At 35.2% G+C, this 19358-nt stretch overlaps 1 protein-coding gene across 1 annotated transcript in view; it reads left to right on the top strand.

The window, feature by feature from the left end:
• Positions 1-295: 295 nt before the first annotated feature.
• The window catches only part of LOC132715397 (5-oxoprolinase-like), a gene marked incomplete at its 5' end in the record, with an annotated part of 254579 nt that continues 235516 nt past the window's right edge, over positions 296-19358 (top strand). Inside the window, 2 exons of the mRNA XM_060698394.1 lie at positions 296-413; positions 11643-11785. Coding sequence (XP_060554377.1) covers positions 296-413; positions 11643-11785 — 261 coding nt within the window. The remainder of the gene's footprint in view (positions 414-11642; positions 11786-19358) is intronic.

Raw genomic sequence — 19358 nt, forward strand, 5'->3', positions numbered from 1 at the left:
GTTTTGATGATTTCTAGGGCAAGATCGAATATGGGTCACTTTGGGTAAAAAACTAGGTCACACTGCCCAAATATGGAAAAACCTTGTTAACACTCTAGAGGTCTCATTTTTGACACAATTGTCGTCAAACTTGGTTAGGATGCTTGTTTAAGAAATTGCTCAGATCAGTTTGATGGGTCAGGTGAGCGATCTAGGGCCATCTTGGTCTCCTTGTTTATTTACAAAATCTTAATAAGTAAATTCCTTACACTTGTTTGTCAGGTCTTTTATATGTTTAAACATAAATATACTTCAGTTGGATATTAACACAGTAGCTGCAGGTGGAGGTTCCATGTTGTTTTTTCGTTCAGGGATGTTTGTGGTAGGGCCAGATTCTGCTGGGGCTAACCCAGGACCTGCCTGCTATATGAAAGGTAGGTAATATTAAACAAAATAGGCATGTATGTCTGAAATACATGACTGAAGTAAGATTAAGTTAAAATTAAACTAATTTATTGTGTACTTTTGTCAGCAGAGCAAAACTCAGTCACTATAAGGCGGATTGACTCCAAACTTGGTATGCATACTTCTTTTAATGACCTGAAGTGCAGTGCACAAGAATCATTATTCTGCGCTAATTATTTTTTTAATTATTGCCCTTTGTTAATTTTTATACTTTATTTTTGTTCGGGCCATTTCTCCTAAACTATAAAAACTATGGACCTGAAATTTCATGGGATGATAGATGTCATTGAAATACAGTGCAATGTTTATAATCCGGTTGATGATTTTTGAGTTATTGCCCTTTGTTAATTTTTTTACTTTATTTTTGTCCAAGCCATTTCTCTTAAACTATAAAGGTTTTTTACTTGAACCTTCATAGGATGATAGATCATATTGAGAAGAAGTGCACAAAAACTGGTACTCTACACTCCTTAGATTTGGAGTTATTGCCATTTATTAATTTTCATATTTCATTCTTGTCCAAGCCATTTCTCCTAAACTATAAAAGCTATGGACATGAAACTTCATAGGATGATAGATCTTATTGAGAAGAAGTGCAGTGCATAAAAACCAGCACTTTGTACTCCATTATTTTAGAGTTATTGCCCTTTGTAAATTATTATACCCCCAAAAACGAAGTTTGGGGGGGTATATAGGAGTCATTGGTGGTCGGTTGGTCGGGCGGTCGGTCGGTCGGTCCAGACGTCCGTTGCATTTTCCTTGTCCGGAGCATAACTTGAAGACTAATGGTTGGAATTCAATATAACTACACACAATGGTCAAGTACATTGAGAGGAAGTGCAGTGCACAAGAACCATAACTCTATCTTGACTAATTACAGAGTTATTGCCCTTTGTTACTTTTCCTTGCCTGGGGCATAACTTGAAAACTACTGGTTGGAATTCAAAACAACTTCATACAATTGTCAAACACAATAAGGGGAAGTGCAGTGCACAAGAACCATTACTCTATCTAAAGTAATTACAGAGTTATTGCCCTTTGTTACTTTTCCATTGCTTTCTTTTGTCCGGACCATAACTTGAAGACTTATGGTTGGAATTCAATATAACTACACACAATGGTCAAGCACATTGAGAGGAAATGCAGTGCACAAGAACCATAACTCTTTCTTGACTAATTACAGAGTTATTGCCCTTTGTTACTTTTCCTTGTCCGGGGCATAACTTGAAAACTACTGGTTGGAATTCAAAACAACTTCATACCATTGTCAAACACACAATAAGGGGAAGTGCAGTGCACAAGAACCATAACTCTATCTAAAGTAATTACAAAGTTATTGCCCTTTGTTACTTTTCCATTGCTTTCTTTTGTCCGGACCATAACTTGAAGACTAATGGTTGGAATTCAATATAACTACATACAATGGTCAAGCACATTGAGAGAAAGTGCAGTGCAATAGAACCATAACTCTAGCTTGACTAATTACAGAGTTATTGCCCTTTGTTACTTTTCCTTGTCCGGGGAATAACTTGAAAACTACTGGATGGAATTCAAAACAACTTCACACAATTGTCAAACATAATAAGGGGAAGTGCAGTGCACAAGAACTATTACTCCATCTTGACTAATTACAGAGTTATTGCCCTTTGTTACTTTTCCATTGCTTTCTTTTGTCCGGAGCATAACTTGAAGACTAATGGTTGGAATTCAATATAACTTCATACAATGGTCAAGCACATTGAGAGGAAGTGCAGTGCACAAGAACCATAACTCCATCTTGATTAATTACAGAGTTATTGCACTTTGTTACTTTTCCTTGTCCAGAGCATAATTTGAAAACTACTGTTTGGAATTCAATACAACTTCATACAGTTGTCAAGGACATTAAAAGGAAGTGCAGTGCACAAGAGCCATAACTCCATTTTGACAAAATACAGAGTTACTGCCCTTTAATACTTTTCCTTGTCCAGAGCATAACTTAAAACGTACTGGTTGGAATTCAAAACAACTTCATACAATGGTCAAGCACAATAAGAGGAAGTGCAGTGCACAAGAACGATAACTTCATCTTCAGTATTTATAGAGTTATTGCCCTTTGTTTCTTTTCCTTGTCTTCTGGACTTATTACAGAGTAATTCAATAAAACTTCATCAATGGCCAACCACATTGAAAGGAAATGCAACATACAAGAACCACAACTATCTTTAATTGCCCACAACCATCACTCTATATTTCAATTCTTTTTCAAGGTATTCTGTTACTAGTAACATCCTCATTTCCGAAGCAGTCTTGTGGGGGTATTAATCACATTTAGTGATAGTTCTAGTTATACTTTATTTTTGTCCTGGCCAATTACGCTATTCAAGCTACATCAATCCACAGACGCTTGGGGGTCAGATCCTGCCCCCCAACGTGATACGCCCCTGCAAACACTCTACCAAAACTATTTTAATATTTAAACACGAATGGGACATCTATTACAACGATAAAAATGGTTTTCAAACAATTTTTACATATATGAAAAAATACCGTATACCATCAAGTCTCAATTTATTATTCTTGTCAAAATCAAATGATTATTCAATATAATCAGATTTTAATGAGATTGTTATATACAGTACTGTTTACAAGCGCATTAAGGTATATGACTTAGATTGAAAAAAATCACTTTAAATTTATATTTTGTTTACTTGACTTAAATTTAACAATAAACCTAGCTTTAAATCCGTCTTTATAAATATTACCAAAGAATAAATATTTCGCAATAACAAATTAATATTTCGTAATTACGAATAATATTTCGTAATAACGAATCAATATTTCGTAATTTAGATTTTATATTTCCTTAAAACGAAATAATATTTCTAATTGGGAATTATTATCTCGTAAAAACGAATTCAGTTTCGTGAGAAAGTGCGGAAAATGTCACTTCAGATGTTCCGTAATTTCAACATTATTTGTAGCTATGATTTTTTTTAATTTGTTCATTTTGTTTTCATATATTTTGCCCTTATTATGGTATTTATGGTTTAAAATTAATATTAAAAAAAAATATTTTGAAATGTCAAAAAATGTGATTTCAATGCCATAAATACAACACAAAAAGTGTATTAAAATATATACTGCACATTCTTAACAAAAATACAGAAAACAACAAATGTTTACCTCTTGTTTAAAAATAAGTGGCGATTTACTTTGAAATTTAAAATTAAAGTGAAAAAACAACAACAACACTAATAACCACGCCATATTTTCATCAAGTCATAAAATGTCTGAAAACAGAGCAGATTGCTACGTGTGCTTGCTTTACTGTGGCAGCTCTCGAAAATTTTAGAATTCAGTCACGGTTTTGAGAAAATTCTAAAAGAAGATTATCACATCATTTGATATATATTAGAATTCCGGGTACCCTCCAATAAATTTCCAGGATATCTTAAGGTAACAGCAAAGTTATCTATAAAAATATAACTTGTAATAAATCGAGTAATATTTTCTTTGACCATATATAAAAGTCACGTGGGTTGGCTACATAGTAGACGTGTTAAAATATAATTGTAATACACCCTTTGTTAGCCATTGAAATAGTATTAAATGTATAAAGGGCTTTCAAAAATGGTTATTATTCAGAGCGGGCGCTATGGTGCAGTGGTAACACTGTCTCCCTTCAAATCAAGGGGTCAAGAGTTCGATCCCCCACTACTCCACTGAACGAATAAGTGACTACAAGACTGACAAAACCAGGACATCAACACAGAATGACGGCAACGATAGATACAACAAGAAAAGACCTTAACGGATCAGGAAACACATACCAAAATTACAAGACCGAAGACGACGACTAATAACAGAAGGAAGAAAGGGTACAAGAACTGAGAGACGAGCACCGATAACAGAAGAACAAGAGACAGGGACCGATAACAGAAGAACTGACAACAAACAAACAGAGACGTCGACCGATAACAGAAGAACAGAGACAGGGACCGATAACAGTAGAAGAACTGACAACAAACAAACAGAGACAAAGACCGATAACAGAAGAACAGAGTCAGGGACCGATAACAGAACTGACAATGGAGACGAGGATTGATAACAGAAAAAAAGGGACGAGAATCGATAACAGAGACAGGAACCAATGACAGAAGAATTGACAACAAGAAAACGGAGACCAGGACCAGAAGAAAAGAGACGAGAACCGATGACAGAAGAACGGAGAAGAACGAAGACAAGAGCCGATGACAGAACAGGACAGGGACCGATAACAGGACAACAGAAACGAGGACCGATAACAGAAGAACGAAGATCACGACCAATAATAGAAGAACTCACAACAAGAGAACTGCAATGAGGACCAATAACAGAAGAGCATAGACGACGACCGACGACCGATAAACAGGTAAACGAACACCAACACCCAAGAGTAATCAGATAAAGGTGCCTTTAATAGGAATCTGAGAAGCCACACTATGTGCTTGCATAGAGTGTCAGATAAAATACATGAAAGCTCTATATCTAGGGCAGGGAAGAGTGTAGTGTTCGCTGTGTAAATGCCTTAAAATTTTCAGTTCTATCTTTAATATTCTTTAATAATCTTCTATATTACTAATATTAGCCTAAAAAAATGTTCGCCATCTTGGATTTTTCGGCAATATTGGATTGTTTTGTTTTAATTCTGTTTTGGTGTCTAATTTGTTTTTACCTGAACATGCTTTGTGACAAATTTCAGGCTTTTCCATTCCTTAAAAGTTTTATTTGCTATATCATATTATGATAAAGAAATTTGGCGGCCATTTTAGTGGTCATTTTAAATGGCCATTTTAATGGTCAAGATCAAGTTTTTCAATTTGGTATCCACCTTTATCGGATTCAGCAAACCTAAAATACCCGGTAGGTAAAATACACCAAGTTACCACTTGTACTACAAAATGCCTCTAGCATCTTATAGGGAGCCAAATTCTCAAAATCGGTCCTGTCTAATAGGTACATTTCAATATTTGTGTGTTATATTTTTAAAGCAAGCTAGATTAATGTCACAACCACAACATGGAATATAATATTTGACTGTTAAACGCAATCTTCACAAAACAGTGCATATATTATCTTCAGTTGAAACTTCTTGTGAGTAATCTTTGACTGAACAGTCTTGTAGAGTAGGTAGCTGTTGATTAATGCCATGTCTATCCCAAACCAGGCAAAATACGTCCACCAGCATGTACTGCATCTTTGCAAAGAGTAACTACTTCTCAAATGCTCATGTCTGTTAACACCTCCCATAAACTTGTTGAAATTTACGATTGTTTTTGGACATGGCAATTCCGACCTTTTCCATTTTCCCTCCTCGTTTTTCTGCCATCTTGTGACGGTGTTGGAAAGAATATTAGTGATTGGGTCGTAGTATGTATTTTGGTTAAAGACCGCCCTATGGTACGTGAGGGATGTTGCACTTATTCATTATCCCTCATGTACAGACCCAATCAAACCGAGCATGGAATTTTCATGTAATTGTGTTGCGATTAATGCTTCCGAGGGATCACTTTGTTATTTTTGATTACTATGTTTTTCAACGATCCTGATTAGAAGTTTCAATGACATTTCATCAGATGTGGTAAACTCACTAGCACCGGCTTGAGTGGTACTCAATTCTCAACACTCAATAGTGCTGGCATCAATGAAAATGTAAATCAAACAAACTGTATAGTGGGATATTGTAAATCAAACAGGACATATAGGGGAAATTGTAAATCAAACGGGACATATAGGGAAAATTGTTTATCAAACAAAATGTACAGGGGATATTGTAAATAAGACACAAATATACGTTTGAGGTAACCTAATTATCAATTAGCACATAAGCTTCTTATCATCTCCTGCATTCATATCAGGGTCTTTCACAGCTATAATTTACCGTATAATCAATGCGCTATTTTTAGCGATGTGGATTTCCAAGTGTGAATTCCAAATGTCGCTATGGCCAAGCTTCAGTGCGTGTGCTAATTATGTCAGATTACACAATTAAATCTGCCTCCGGGCAGTTTTATCAAGTGGTGAAATATTTATTCAAATGATTCTATTGCTAGTAATTTTGATATTGTATGGAACATTGGCTGAACTTAAATGTCAGATACTTGAATAATGGCAGCAAATGAAATGAAATGGAAAATTTGTTTTAGTAATTCTTTGCTACTTCAAAAGGTTAAAAATACTCCGTGTCAAAAATAAATATCAACCAACAAGCAGCAGGGAGGTAAAAATTCTGTATGATAAGCTTGGAGAAAAATAAGTTAAACTATAGTTATATTTAACATTGGTATTTTTTTTATCCTTAGATATTTCCTTGTTTTTAAAGACAAGAATTAGATAATTAAATAGTTTTATTAAAAGTGTTAATCTATAAAAGAAATTGATCATGATTATAAGAGTTAGACGCACCATGTTACAGCAATGAATAACAGTTAGAAAATAAGGCAGATACCAAACTAATGGTTTCACTTTTTTACAAATTAAGTTGAAGGAGTAGTCGTTTCAATATAAAAATAACATAAATACAAACCCTATTCTGTATTTTTGAATGAGATAAAGAAAACCAGATAACTTTACGATAGAATACATACTGACTTGCTCTTCTACATTTCTAATTAGATGAAAAAATATATATCTTAATAATTATTATATCTGTTTTCTTTACTGTAAAGGTTAATTTTACATCTTTGTCATCAATTCAAAAGCATTTTTTTTCAAAGTCAAAGAGTCAAAATTCAAAACAATAAAATAATAACATGGTAATAATAATTGACCACCTGACTTTCCGGAAGGACCACCTAAATTTCAAATCTAGTGGTCCGGCTTACCACCTGCTAAAAAAAGTTAGTGTCGAGGCCTGCTATATACAGGTGGTATTCTCACTTTACGCCATCGTCATGCCTGTATTAGGTTGGCAGGTGCGCACAGTCACTGGCTGCGACCTGACTGGAATACTGTCCTGTTTTCAGACGAGTCTCGTTACAATCTCAATCATGCTGACGGGCCGTGTAAGAATTTACCGTCAAAAGGGGAAGTGTTTGCACCTGTCTGTGTTAGACAGCATGATCGTTTCGGTGGTGGAAGCGTCATGGTATGTGGCGGGAAATGGGTTGACAAAAGACCCAGCTTATTGTTATAACACAGCAACTTAAACGCCCAGAGATACATCAACGAAGTCTTGAATGCCAAGGCTATTCCGTTTATGCAAAGAAACAGTCCTGTTTGTGTTTCAACAAGACAACGCCCGTCCTCACACGGCAAAGGATAACTCACGCTCGCTTAGCTGCAGCCAACGTCAATACCATGCAAAGGCCAGCAATGTCTCCAGATATGAATCCCAATAGAGCATATCTGGGATGTGCTTAGCAGAAAATGTCTGACGAACATCACGCCCCACAGAATATCCTCCATCTGACAAATGCATTGATAGCGGAATGGAACAATCTTCCAAATAACATTGTTCAACATTTCGTTGATGTGTTGACGCACTCCTTAGAGCCAGAGGTGACCACAGCTGATATTGAAAAATTGCATGCATTTTAAGACTGTTTATGAAATGATTAAAACCTATCTGCACGTAGTCAAAACGTTATAGCCACAAAATTGATAAATTAAATTTGACCCTTTCCTTAGAACTAGCGTAATTTAACAAACTTAATCATAATTAATAAACAACAAAATGCATATCAATGTTGTGCATGCATCTCTTTTTAATGCCCAACATTTGTTTTTACATTTCCGTCATCGATTTCCTGAAAATAATAATAAAATATACGCTGTCAGGTTTCTATTTTTGCTGAGTGTAGTACTCACTGACTCAGATGACCCCAATTGATTTTGGGGCCACTAGGTCAAAATGGTCTCCACAAAGTCTTCACATTGCACATACTGATTGTTCATATGTAGTAGATGACCTGTAAATATTTTTGGGTCACTATGTCAAAGTTCAAGGTCATAGGCGCATTAAATGTCAGAATGGTTTACGCTCATTATCTTGAAAACTATTTATCGCAAAGTTTTCACATTTCACATACTGATTGTTCATATGTACGGTAGTAGATGACATGTATAAATTTTGGGGTCACTAGGTCAAAGGTCATGGTTACAGGGGCCATAAATGTCAGGAAGGTTTCAACTCATTATCTTGAAAACTATTGAGTCTTCATTATTCATATACTGATTGGTCATAACTAGTTTGATGACCTCTATAGATTTTTGAGGGTTACTAGTTTAAAGGTCAAGGTCATAGGGGCCTTAAATGGTCAGAATAGTTTCCGCTCATTATCGCGAAAAAACTGTTTATCACAGTCTTCATATTTCACATATTGATTAGTCATATGTAGTACATGACCCCTATTGATTTAGGCATCACTTGTTCGGAAGGTCAAGGTCCTTTAATGCCAGAATGGTTTCTGCTCATTATTTTGAAAATTATTTATCACTTCGCCTTTATGCTTCACATATTGGTTCAGGTTATAAATTTAAAGGGATGGCCCCCAATAGATTTTGGGTCTAAAGGTCAAAGGTCAAGGTCACAGGGACTTTATATGACAGAATGGTTTCTACTCATTATCTTCAAAACGACTTGTTTCATATTTTTTTATTGATCATCACTTGTATATGACCACAATTGATTTTGAGGTCATTAGGTCAAAGGTCAAGGTTACAATAACCTTGAATGTTTAAATGGTTTTTGCTTATTCCCTTGACCTCAATTAGTTACCAAGTCTTCATATTTCACACATTGATTGGTCATAACTAGACACTTCCATGTACATTTCTATGACAATTTACCAATAGTTTGAGTCAAGGGCTTGAAAGAGGGCTATATGTGTCGTTTGACATTTCTTGTTTATTTTCTTATTTTCTTATTAGTTACTATAAATGGTATATATTTGAAAATTGTTATTTTATGCCACCGCAGCATCTGCGATGTGATGGCATATATAGCAATTAACCTGACTGTGTGTGTTTGTGTGTATGTACAGTCAAATGTGTATTAAGCGACCGGGCAAGGGAAACACCCAAAACGGTCGCTTAATGAAACGGTCTCTTAAGACAGTCAGCGTAATATAAAAGTCAAAATTTATAAATGACATCTTTTTTATTCGGTGGGATTGTTTTCAACTTCATTTTTATATAAATGTTGAAAAAAGTACGCTCCGATAATCTAAATGGATGCAAATGTAAAAATTAACTTTCTGATATTTATTGACAAAACAGTTTCAAGATCCATAACGTACATGTTTGACATTTTTTCCAGAATTTTTTAACTTCTCCGTTGTTTTTCCTTGTCTCCAACACGAAAACCCTATTAGTGAAGACGTTTTCTGTTGTGCATTTTTTTTTCATTTGAAATAAACAAACTACATCTATTTGTTACGATTAATTTAATGGCTGATCAAGTTCAAGGTCAATTCAATGCAGTCTAAATGTCAACAAGCGAAGCGTATACACCATCTCAGTATGGGCGGAGCGTTGCATTGTTTATCCGATATTATTGGATAATACACGTCACGCGTATACTTAACTTCATTTGCATACGCTAAAACGGTATGGGAAATAGAGTTTTTCACACGTTTATTGTTGTGTTTTGATTGTTGACACTTGTGACTTAACGAGGTGGCGTTCTCTAAAAACACAATTACTTGACAGCTAAAAGTGGTCGTTTAATGAAAAGATTGATGTCAATTAGGTGACTAATTAGCGGTCGCTGGTCGCGTTGAGCAAAAGTCGCTTAATACATTAAAGATATAGAGAGAAAATGATCGGGGAATTTAAAGTGGTCGTTTAAGACAAAAGTCGCTTAATGCACGTGGTCGCATGGGCAAGTTAGACTGTATGTTTGTGTGTTATATATAAGATTATATAGTGAACTTAAAAAACTTCTTGTGAAAAACCACTCGTCCATTTTCAACCAAACTTGGCAGGATTGATTCTTGGGTGAAGGACTTCCAAAGTTGTTTAAAGAATTTCATTTCATGCAGAAATCTGGTTGCCATGACAACCAAAAGAAATTATAAGAATAAATTTAAAAAATCTTCTTGTAAAGACCGACAAGGCCTAGAGCATATATATTTTGCATAAGGTAGACTGAAGGTACAAGGCTTAAATCTTTGATATTTGGTATATGATATTATCTATAGGTATATACTCTACCAAAGTTGTTCAGATTTTGCCTGTAGTGTCAAAATTAGCCCCACCCTGGGGGTCATAGGTTTTCCTTATATGTATATAGTAAAAACTTAAGAAATCATCTTCTTTAAATTGACAAAGGCTACAGATTAGATATTTTGCATGAAACATTGTGTAGTGAACCTTTACAAGATTGTTTAAATTATAGCCCTGGGGTCAAAATTGGTCCTGCCCCGGTGGTCATTGATTTTGAGTATCCACCTTGTATTTCGCTGGCACATTCCTCTTTGCTGAACAAAAAAGCCTCCAGAGCTATAAATAGAAAAATATTGTCTGGCTTTCACAGATCAAACTGCTGATGGGATTTCAATGAAACATCACAGGGGTGATCAGTTGCATCCCTTGCTGTGCATATTCCTGTCATGTTCTGCTTCGCTGCACAAAAATGCTGCCAGAGCTAAAAAAAGAAAAATCTTGTGTGGCTTTCACAGTCAAACTGCTGATGGGATATCAACATAATACTTAACAGGAGTGATTAGTACCATACTTAGTTTTGGGAGACATATGTTTTGATAAAATTACCCCATCTAGTTCTTAAGTTTAAAATCTTTATTTCAAGATTTATCTGTACTTTTGCTTTTAAAAATATTATAGTCTGGTTTAAAGATTTACCTTCTTTCTGTCAGTTCATCTGTCTGTCCATCCCTGAAAACTGTTTTCTGAGATCACTTTTAAAGAACTTTTCCAACAAATTTACCTACAATAGAGAAAAGTTGAAACATTAGTTATACATTATTCCTCCAGAGAAAAGTGGATCTTTTGATTATATGGATCTTTTATTATAAACATAATTCCCTTATTTGACAGGGAAATTTAACACATTACTATGATAAACTAAAAATTCAAAAGATATAAGTTCAATAATGTCTTCTACAATGGCATACTTAAATGGCCATTGCCCTTCAGACTGTTTTTGGGGTTCCAACTGGTAGGGCACATTTCAATCATTTGTATTGCTTCCAATATTTTGATAATTCTTGTTACAGGTGGACCTTTGACAGTGACAGATGCTAACCTGTGCCTCAACAGACTTTTACCACAATACTTCCCTAAAATATTTGGGAAAACACAGGACCAACCTTTAGATGTGACAACTACAAAAGAAACATTTGTTAGGTTAACACAAGAGGTATATAATCTCACCTGTTGATTAGCTTGACTTTTTTTTTACAAAAGGAAAAAAAAAGATGTATTGTTACAGAAATGGCGGCGTTGCTGTACCCAAACTTAAAAGTTGATAACTTTTTAAGTCCTTATTGTAATGTGTTCATACCTGGCGACTAAAATGCTGTTGACAAGTAGAACAGACTATACTTGACCTTCTTTCATATGGAGGGCATTTGTTGCCATAATTCCAGAAATGTTAATTGTTCTTTTTGAAAACTACTTTTTAAAATGCGAACGTGTACATGTATGCCTAGCATTTTTAGTTCACCTGTCAAAAGACGTCCGTCTGTAAACTCCTCATAAACCACTAAGCCAATTTCATCCAAACTTCATAGGAATGTTCCTTTCGTGGCCGCCTTTAAAAATTCTTCAAAGAATTTAATTCTATGCAGAAGCATGGCAACCAAAAGAAAAAACTTAAAATATCTTCTTTAAAAAACCCCCAAAAAGATAGAGCTTAGATATTTGGCATGAAACATCTTCTAGTGAATGTCTATCAAGTTTGTTCAAATAAAAGCCCTGGGGTGAACATTGGCTCCACCCCAGGTGGTCATTGCTTTTCCTTATATGTATATAGTAAAACCTTAAAAAATCCTCTGTTAAAAAACCTACATAGATAGAGCTTAGATATAAAGCATGAAACATCTTCTGCTGAGTGTCGGCATAAAGGCCCTGGGATCAAAATTGACTCTGCCCCGGGGTACTGATTTTCCTTACATGTCTATAGTTAAAACTTAAAAAATCCTCTTTTAAATAACCCATAGAACTAGAGCTTAGATATCTACCAAATCTGTTCAAATAAAAGCCCCAGGGTTAAATTGGCCCCACCCCGGGGGTCTGATTTTCCTTATAATATTATGTGTATAGTAAAAACTTTAAAAAATCTTCTTTTAAAAAACCCAAAAAGCAATAGCTTAAATATTAAGCATGAAACATCTTCAAATGGGCGTCTTTAAAGTTTGTGGAAATAAAAGCCCTAGGGTCAAAATTAGCCCCGCCCCAGGGTGTCATTGATTTTCCTTAACTATACATGTATTTAGTTAAAACTTAAAAAATGTTCTTGTGAAAATCCAAAAGAGCTAGAGCTTAGATATTTTGCATAAAACATCGCCTAGTGGGTGTCTACCAAGTTTGTTCAAATAAAATCCCTGGGGTAAAAATTGGCCCGCCCCAGGGGGTCATTGTTTTTCCCTATACATGTATGTACATGTATATAGTAAAATTTTTAAAATCTTCTTTTAAAAACCTCAAAGAGTTAGAGCTAAGATATTTAGCATAAAACATCTTCTAGTGAGTGTCTACAAAGTTTGTTCAAATAAAAGCCCTGGGGTGAAAATTGGCCCTCCCAGGGGTGGGGGGGGTCATTGTTTTTTCCTATATGTATATAGTAGGAACTAAAAAAATCTTTTGTTAGAGCTTAGATATTTATCATGAAACATCTTCTAATGTTCTATCAAGTATGTTCAAATAAAAGCTACTGGTATAAAATTGGCATTGGTGAGTGATTTCAGGGCTTTCATGGCCCTCTTGTCACAAAGTGACATGGTGAGCTTTTGTGATCACTTTTCGTCTGGCATCAGTCCATCTGTTAACTTTTACTTTAAACAACATCTCCTCATTAACCGCTAAGCCAATTTGATCCAAACTTCCCAGGAATATTCCTTTGGTGGTCATCTTTAAAAAGTGTTGAAAGAATTTAATTCTAGGCAGTACTCTGGTTGCCATGTCAACCGACAGAAAAAACTTAAAGAATCTCTTTTTAAAAAACCCTAAAAGAGGTAGTGCTTAGATATTTAGTATGAAACATCTTCTAGTGAGTGTGTATCAATTTGGTTAAATAAACGCCCTTAGGTCATAATTGGCCCCAGGGATGGGGGGGTTAGATATAAAGCATGAAACATCTTCTAGTGGGTGTTTACAAAGTTGTTCAAATAAAAGCCCTGGGTGAAAATTGGCCCCGTCTGAGGGGGTCATTGTTTTTCCTTATATGTATATAGTAAAAACTTAAAAAATCTTCTATTAAAAAACCGGAAGAGCTAGAGCTTTAATCTTTGGCATGAAACATTGTCTACTGGGTGTCTACCAAGTTTGTTCAAATAAAAGCCCTGGGATCAAAATTGGCCTCGCCCGGAGGGGTCATTCCTTTTCCTTGCATAGTAAAAGATTGAAAAATCTTTTTTTGAAAAAACCCAAAGACCTAGAGTTTAGAAACTGACCATGAAATATCTTTTACTTATCTTTTACTGACCATGAAATGTCTACAAAGTTTGTTCAAATAAAAGCCCTGGGGTCAAGCTGAGCTAGCCCATTGTGAGCTTTAAGGATCGTTGAATGTCTGTCGTCTGTTGTCAGTCGTCCCTCCACATTTGTTTGTTAACACTCTAGTGGTCACAGTTCTGCCTCAATCTTCATCAAACTTTGTCAGGGTGCTTGTCTAGGTAATTGCTCAGATGAGATCTCGAATGAAAAACTAGGTCACAGGTACTAAAAAAAAGAAAATCTTTTTAACACTAGTGGCTACTGTTTTGATCCAAATATCCTGAAAATTGGTCTGAAAGTTTGTTTTGATAATTTCTACGTCAGATTTGAATATGGGTCACCTTGGGTCAAAAACTTGGTCACACCGCCCAAATATGAAAACACCTTGTAAACACTCTAATGGTCACATTTTTGACTCAATTGTCATGAAACTTGACCAGGATGCTTGTTTAGGTAATTGCTCAGATGAGTTTGAACATGGGTCATCTCGGATGAAAAACTAGATCACAGGAGCTAAAAACAAAAAAATCTTGTTATCCCTCTAGTGGCTACTGTTTTGATCCAAATATCCCAGAATTTGGTCTGAAAGTTTTTTTTGATGATTTCTAGGTCAAGTTTGAATATGGGTAAACTGGGGCCAAAAACTAGGTCAAACGCCCAAATATGGGAAAACCTTGTTAACACACTAGTGGTCACATTTTTGACTCAATTTTTATCAAACTTGGTCAGAATGCTTGTCTAGGTAATTGCTTGAATGTGTTCGAACATGGGTCATCTCGAATGAAAAACTAGGTCATAGGAGCTAAAAAAAGAAAAATCTTATTAACACTCTAGTGGCTACTGTGAACCGCCTCCGTGGTCGAGGGGTTAGAGTTGATGACTTCTAATCCAGTTACCTCTCTGGCGTGGGTTCGATCCCCAGGAGATGCTTTCGTAGTTAAGCATGGAGGAAGGAAGTCTAGTACTGGTGTAACTCTCCAGGAATGATGGTTAGGAAACTACCCGCCTATACGACTGAAATAGTGTTGGGAAAAGGCTTAAAATGAAACAAACAAACAAATAAAAGTGGCTACTGTTTTGAGTTCATTATCCTGGAAATTAGTCTGAAAGTTTGCTTTGATGATTTTCTTGGTGAAGTTTGAATATGGGTCCTCAGGGGTCAAAAACTAGGTCACACTGCTCAAATATGAAAAATCCTTGTTAAAACTTTTTTGACTGACCTGTCATGAAACTTTGTCAGGATGCTTGTCTGAGGTAATTGATCAGATGAGTTTGATGTGTCAGGTGAGCGATCTCGGGCCATCTTGGCCCTCTTGTTAGAGTTATTGCCCTTGACTCATTTATTGCCCTCAGCATGTGAAGTTGTGCACCTGGGGTTTTGCTAGTGGATTTATTCTGTTTCGTTAGAGTTATTGCCCTTGACTTATTGAAAGTTTGCAATTTCAATTCGTGTGGCATGTAGCTCAAAAGTATTTGACCAAGGGTCATGAAACTTTACAAAAATGTTGATCAGCATGTGTAGTTGTGCACCTGGGTATTTTCGTGTTGATATATTTAGTATTTTTAGAGAAATTGCCCTTGACTTAGTAAAGGTTTGCAATTTTCAACTTGTGTTGCACCTAACTCAAAAAGTATTTGAGCTAGGGTCATGAAACTTTGCAGGAATGATGATCAGCATGTGAAGTTGTGCACCTGAGGTTTCTCTTGTGAATTTTCAATTTGTGTTGTGCATATCTCTAAATTTATTTAATCTAGAATCATGAAACTTTACAGGAATGTTGGTCAGCATGTGTAGTTGTGCACCTTGGGTTTCACTTGTAGATTTATCCAGTATTTGTAGAGTTATTGCCCTTGACTTAATAAAAACCATTTCATTATGTTGTGTTATTTGTTCCTTGAGTGCTTGAGTTAGAATCAACCAACTTAACAGGAATAATGATCAACATTACTAAATTACAGGAATATTGACCAACATCACTGTGAAACTATGCACCTGGGACTTTGCATGTGGATTTTTTTCAGTTTTATTAGAGTTATTGCCCTTGACTTAAGTAGTATAAATTTGCAATTTTCAACTTGTTCATGCATAGCTCAAAAAGTATTTGACTTGTAGGCCTGAAAGTTTACAAGAATATTGGTCAGCATGTGTACTTATGCACCTTGGGGTGTGCTTGTGAATTTATTCAGTATTTGTAAAGATTTTGCCCGTTACTTAGTAAAAGATTTTGAGTTTTCAACTTGTGGCACATGTAGTCCAAAAAATATTTGACCTTCAGAGTCATAAGATTGACAGAACAGTGGCGTGTGGGGGCACCCGTGTCCTATGGACACATTTCTAGTTTTTATAAAGTTTTCTCAAATTAATTTGCTTTGCCCCATTCAAGGGGCTGCTTGAGCTGAAAATGGAAAGGAATCAAGAAACATGAGTCAAAATGCTTTACTTACCAGATGAACAGAAACAATAAACTTTGGACATTTGTGAAAGGTTCCTATCATTTTACTATGAAGAAGAAAAAAACAATCAATGTCGATAAATTTATAACTAGAGTCAGGCAAGTTGATTTTAAGCTGGACTTGTTTACAAGTTTATTTGCAAAATTATTTCTATAATCACTGATAACAATTGTTTCTGGTGAGCGATTTAGGGCCACCATGGCCCTCTGGTATAGTGTATATTTTGTGTGCAGTCCAAAATTGTTTGTATTGTTCAAGGGATTTAGCTTCAATGTCAAGGTCACACTTGAGTGCCAAAGCTTAACATTGTTTGTTCTAGGGTATATTTTGTGTGCGATATATAACTTTTTCATCATTCGAGGGATTTTAAAATAACTTGGCACAAATGGTAACAATAATAAGACGACAACACCTCTACTCCTACCTCATTGGTCACACTTGGAGGTCAAAGCCTAAAATAGTCTGTTACAGGCAGGCCCATGCAAATAAAATGTCATTGGTGAATTTCCAAAATACCTTGATTGATGACTGGACACGAAATATACCCTGTAACAGACCATATCCTATATTGATTTTGCATTTGTCACATTTTGTGGCTCTGAAATAGTGATAACAGGTAAACAAATGTATTTCTGTTGACATATACACAGGAGTTATTTCATTATATTTCTTCTATGAATTTATTGTTATTCGTATGTGCAGATCTAGCATTTATCAAAATTTTGCAATGAAAGTCCAGATCCCTTCCTTGATCTTTTGAAATAGCACAATTTTGTGCTTCATGTAAAACTTCCCTTAGGTGGGGGATGTTGGTAATTTGTTACAATTTTACCCTTTATAAGCTTTTAGCTCGACTATTCGAAGAATATGAGAGCTATTGTAGTCGCCCCGGCGTCGGCGTCAGCGTCCGCGTCGGCGTCTGCTTTGGTTAAAGTTTTTTGTAAAGTCAAATATCTCAATTATTGCTTGAGATATTCAATTGAAACTTACAATACTTATTTATAGTAACAAGGTACATCAGATTGACAAGTTGGATAACTCTACCTACAATATTGACAGAATTATGCCCCTTTTTAACTTAGAAATTTTGGTTAAAGTTTTTTGTAAAGTCAAATATCTTAATCATTGCTTGAGATATTCAATTAATACTTACAATACATATTTATAGTAATAAGGTACATCATATTGACAAGTTAGATAACTCTGCCTACAATATTGACAGAATTATGCCCCTTTTTAACTTAGAAATTTTGGTTAAAGTTTTTTGTAAAGTCAAATATACAATTATTGCTTGAGATATTCAATTGAAATTTACAATACTTATTTATAGTAACAAGGTACATCAGATTGACAAGTTGGATAACTCTGCCTACAATATTGACAGAATTATGCCCCTTTGAAACTTAGAAATTTTGGTTAAAGTTTTTTTTGTAAAGTCAAATATCTCAATTATTGCTTGAGATATTCAATTGAAATTTACAATACTTTTTTATAGTAACAATGTACATCATTTTGCAAAATTGCATAACTCTGTCTGCAATATTTGCAGAATTATATGCCCCTTTGAAACTTAGAAATTTTGGTTAAAGATTAAAGGTCCTCAAAGATATTTACTTGAAACTACACAATCATGTACTTAGGGTCATAATTTGAGGGTCATAATTATATGTCACTGACCATGTTCCATAACTCTATCTTGCATTAAGGCTGATTCATATCCCCTTTTCTACTTAGTCTCTTGGTTAATGTTTACATGCAAGTTTTACATATCTCAATAACTATTAAAGATATTTATTTAAAACTTCACATATGCATTAAGGGTCAGAATTGTAGGTCACTGACAAAGATCCATAATTCTATCTTGCATTTAGGCTGATTTTTCTTCCCTTTTTCAACTTAGAAATTCATGGTAAAGTTTTGCTTGTAAGCTGTTATCTCCATAACTACTGAAGGGTTTATGCCTTTTTGTGCCCCCACGTTAGTGGCGGGCATTTAGATTTACCCTTGTCCGTCTGTCCTTCCGTCCGTCCGTCCGTCCTTCCGTCCGTCCGTTCACTTTTGTGTCGCACGTAACTCAAAAAGTATTTGACCTAGAGTCATGAAACTTTACAGGAATGTTGATCAGCATGTGTAGTTGTTCACCTGGGTATTTTCATCTGGATATTTTTAGTATTTTCAGAGTTATTGCCCTTGACTTAGTAAAATTTTGCAATTTTCAACTTGTGTCGCACGTAACTCAAAAAGTATTTGACCTAGAGTCATGAAACTTTACAGGAATGTTGATCAGCATGTGTAGTTGTGCACCTGGGTATTTTCATCTGGATATTTTTAGTATTTTCAGAGTTATTGCCCTTGACTTAGTAAAATTTTGCAATTTTCAACTTGTGTCGCACGTAACTCAAAAAGTATTTGACCTAGAGTCATGAAACTTTACAGGTATGTTGATCAGCATGTGTAGTTGTGCACCTGGGTATTTTCGTCTGGATATTTTTAGTATTTTCAGAGTTATTGCCCTTGACTTAGTAAAATTTTGCAATTTTCAACTTGTGTCGCACGTAACTCAATAAGTATTTGACCTAGAGTCATGAAACTTTACAGGAATATTGATTAGCATGTGTAGTTGTGCACCTGGGTATTTTCGTGTGGATATTTTTAGTATTTTCAGAGTTATTGCCCTTGACTTAGTAAAATTTTGCAATTTTCAACTTGTGTCGCACGTAACTCAAAAAGTATTTGACCTAGAGTCCTGAAACTTTACAGGAATTTTGATCAGCATGTGTAGTTGTGCACCTGGGTATTTTCGTCTTTTTTTTTTAGTATTT

The sequence above is a fragment of the Ruditapes philippinarum genome, unplaced genomic scaffold (assembly GCF_026571515.1).
Source record: "Ruditapes philippinarum isolate M1 unplaced genomic scaffold, ASM2657151v2 ctg66_1_1_1_1, whole genome shotgun sequence".
NCBI lineage: Eukaryota > Metazoa > Mollusca > Bivalvia > Venerida > Veneridae > Ruditapes > Ruditapes philippinarum.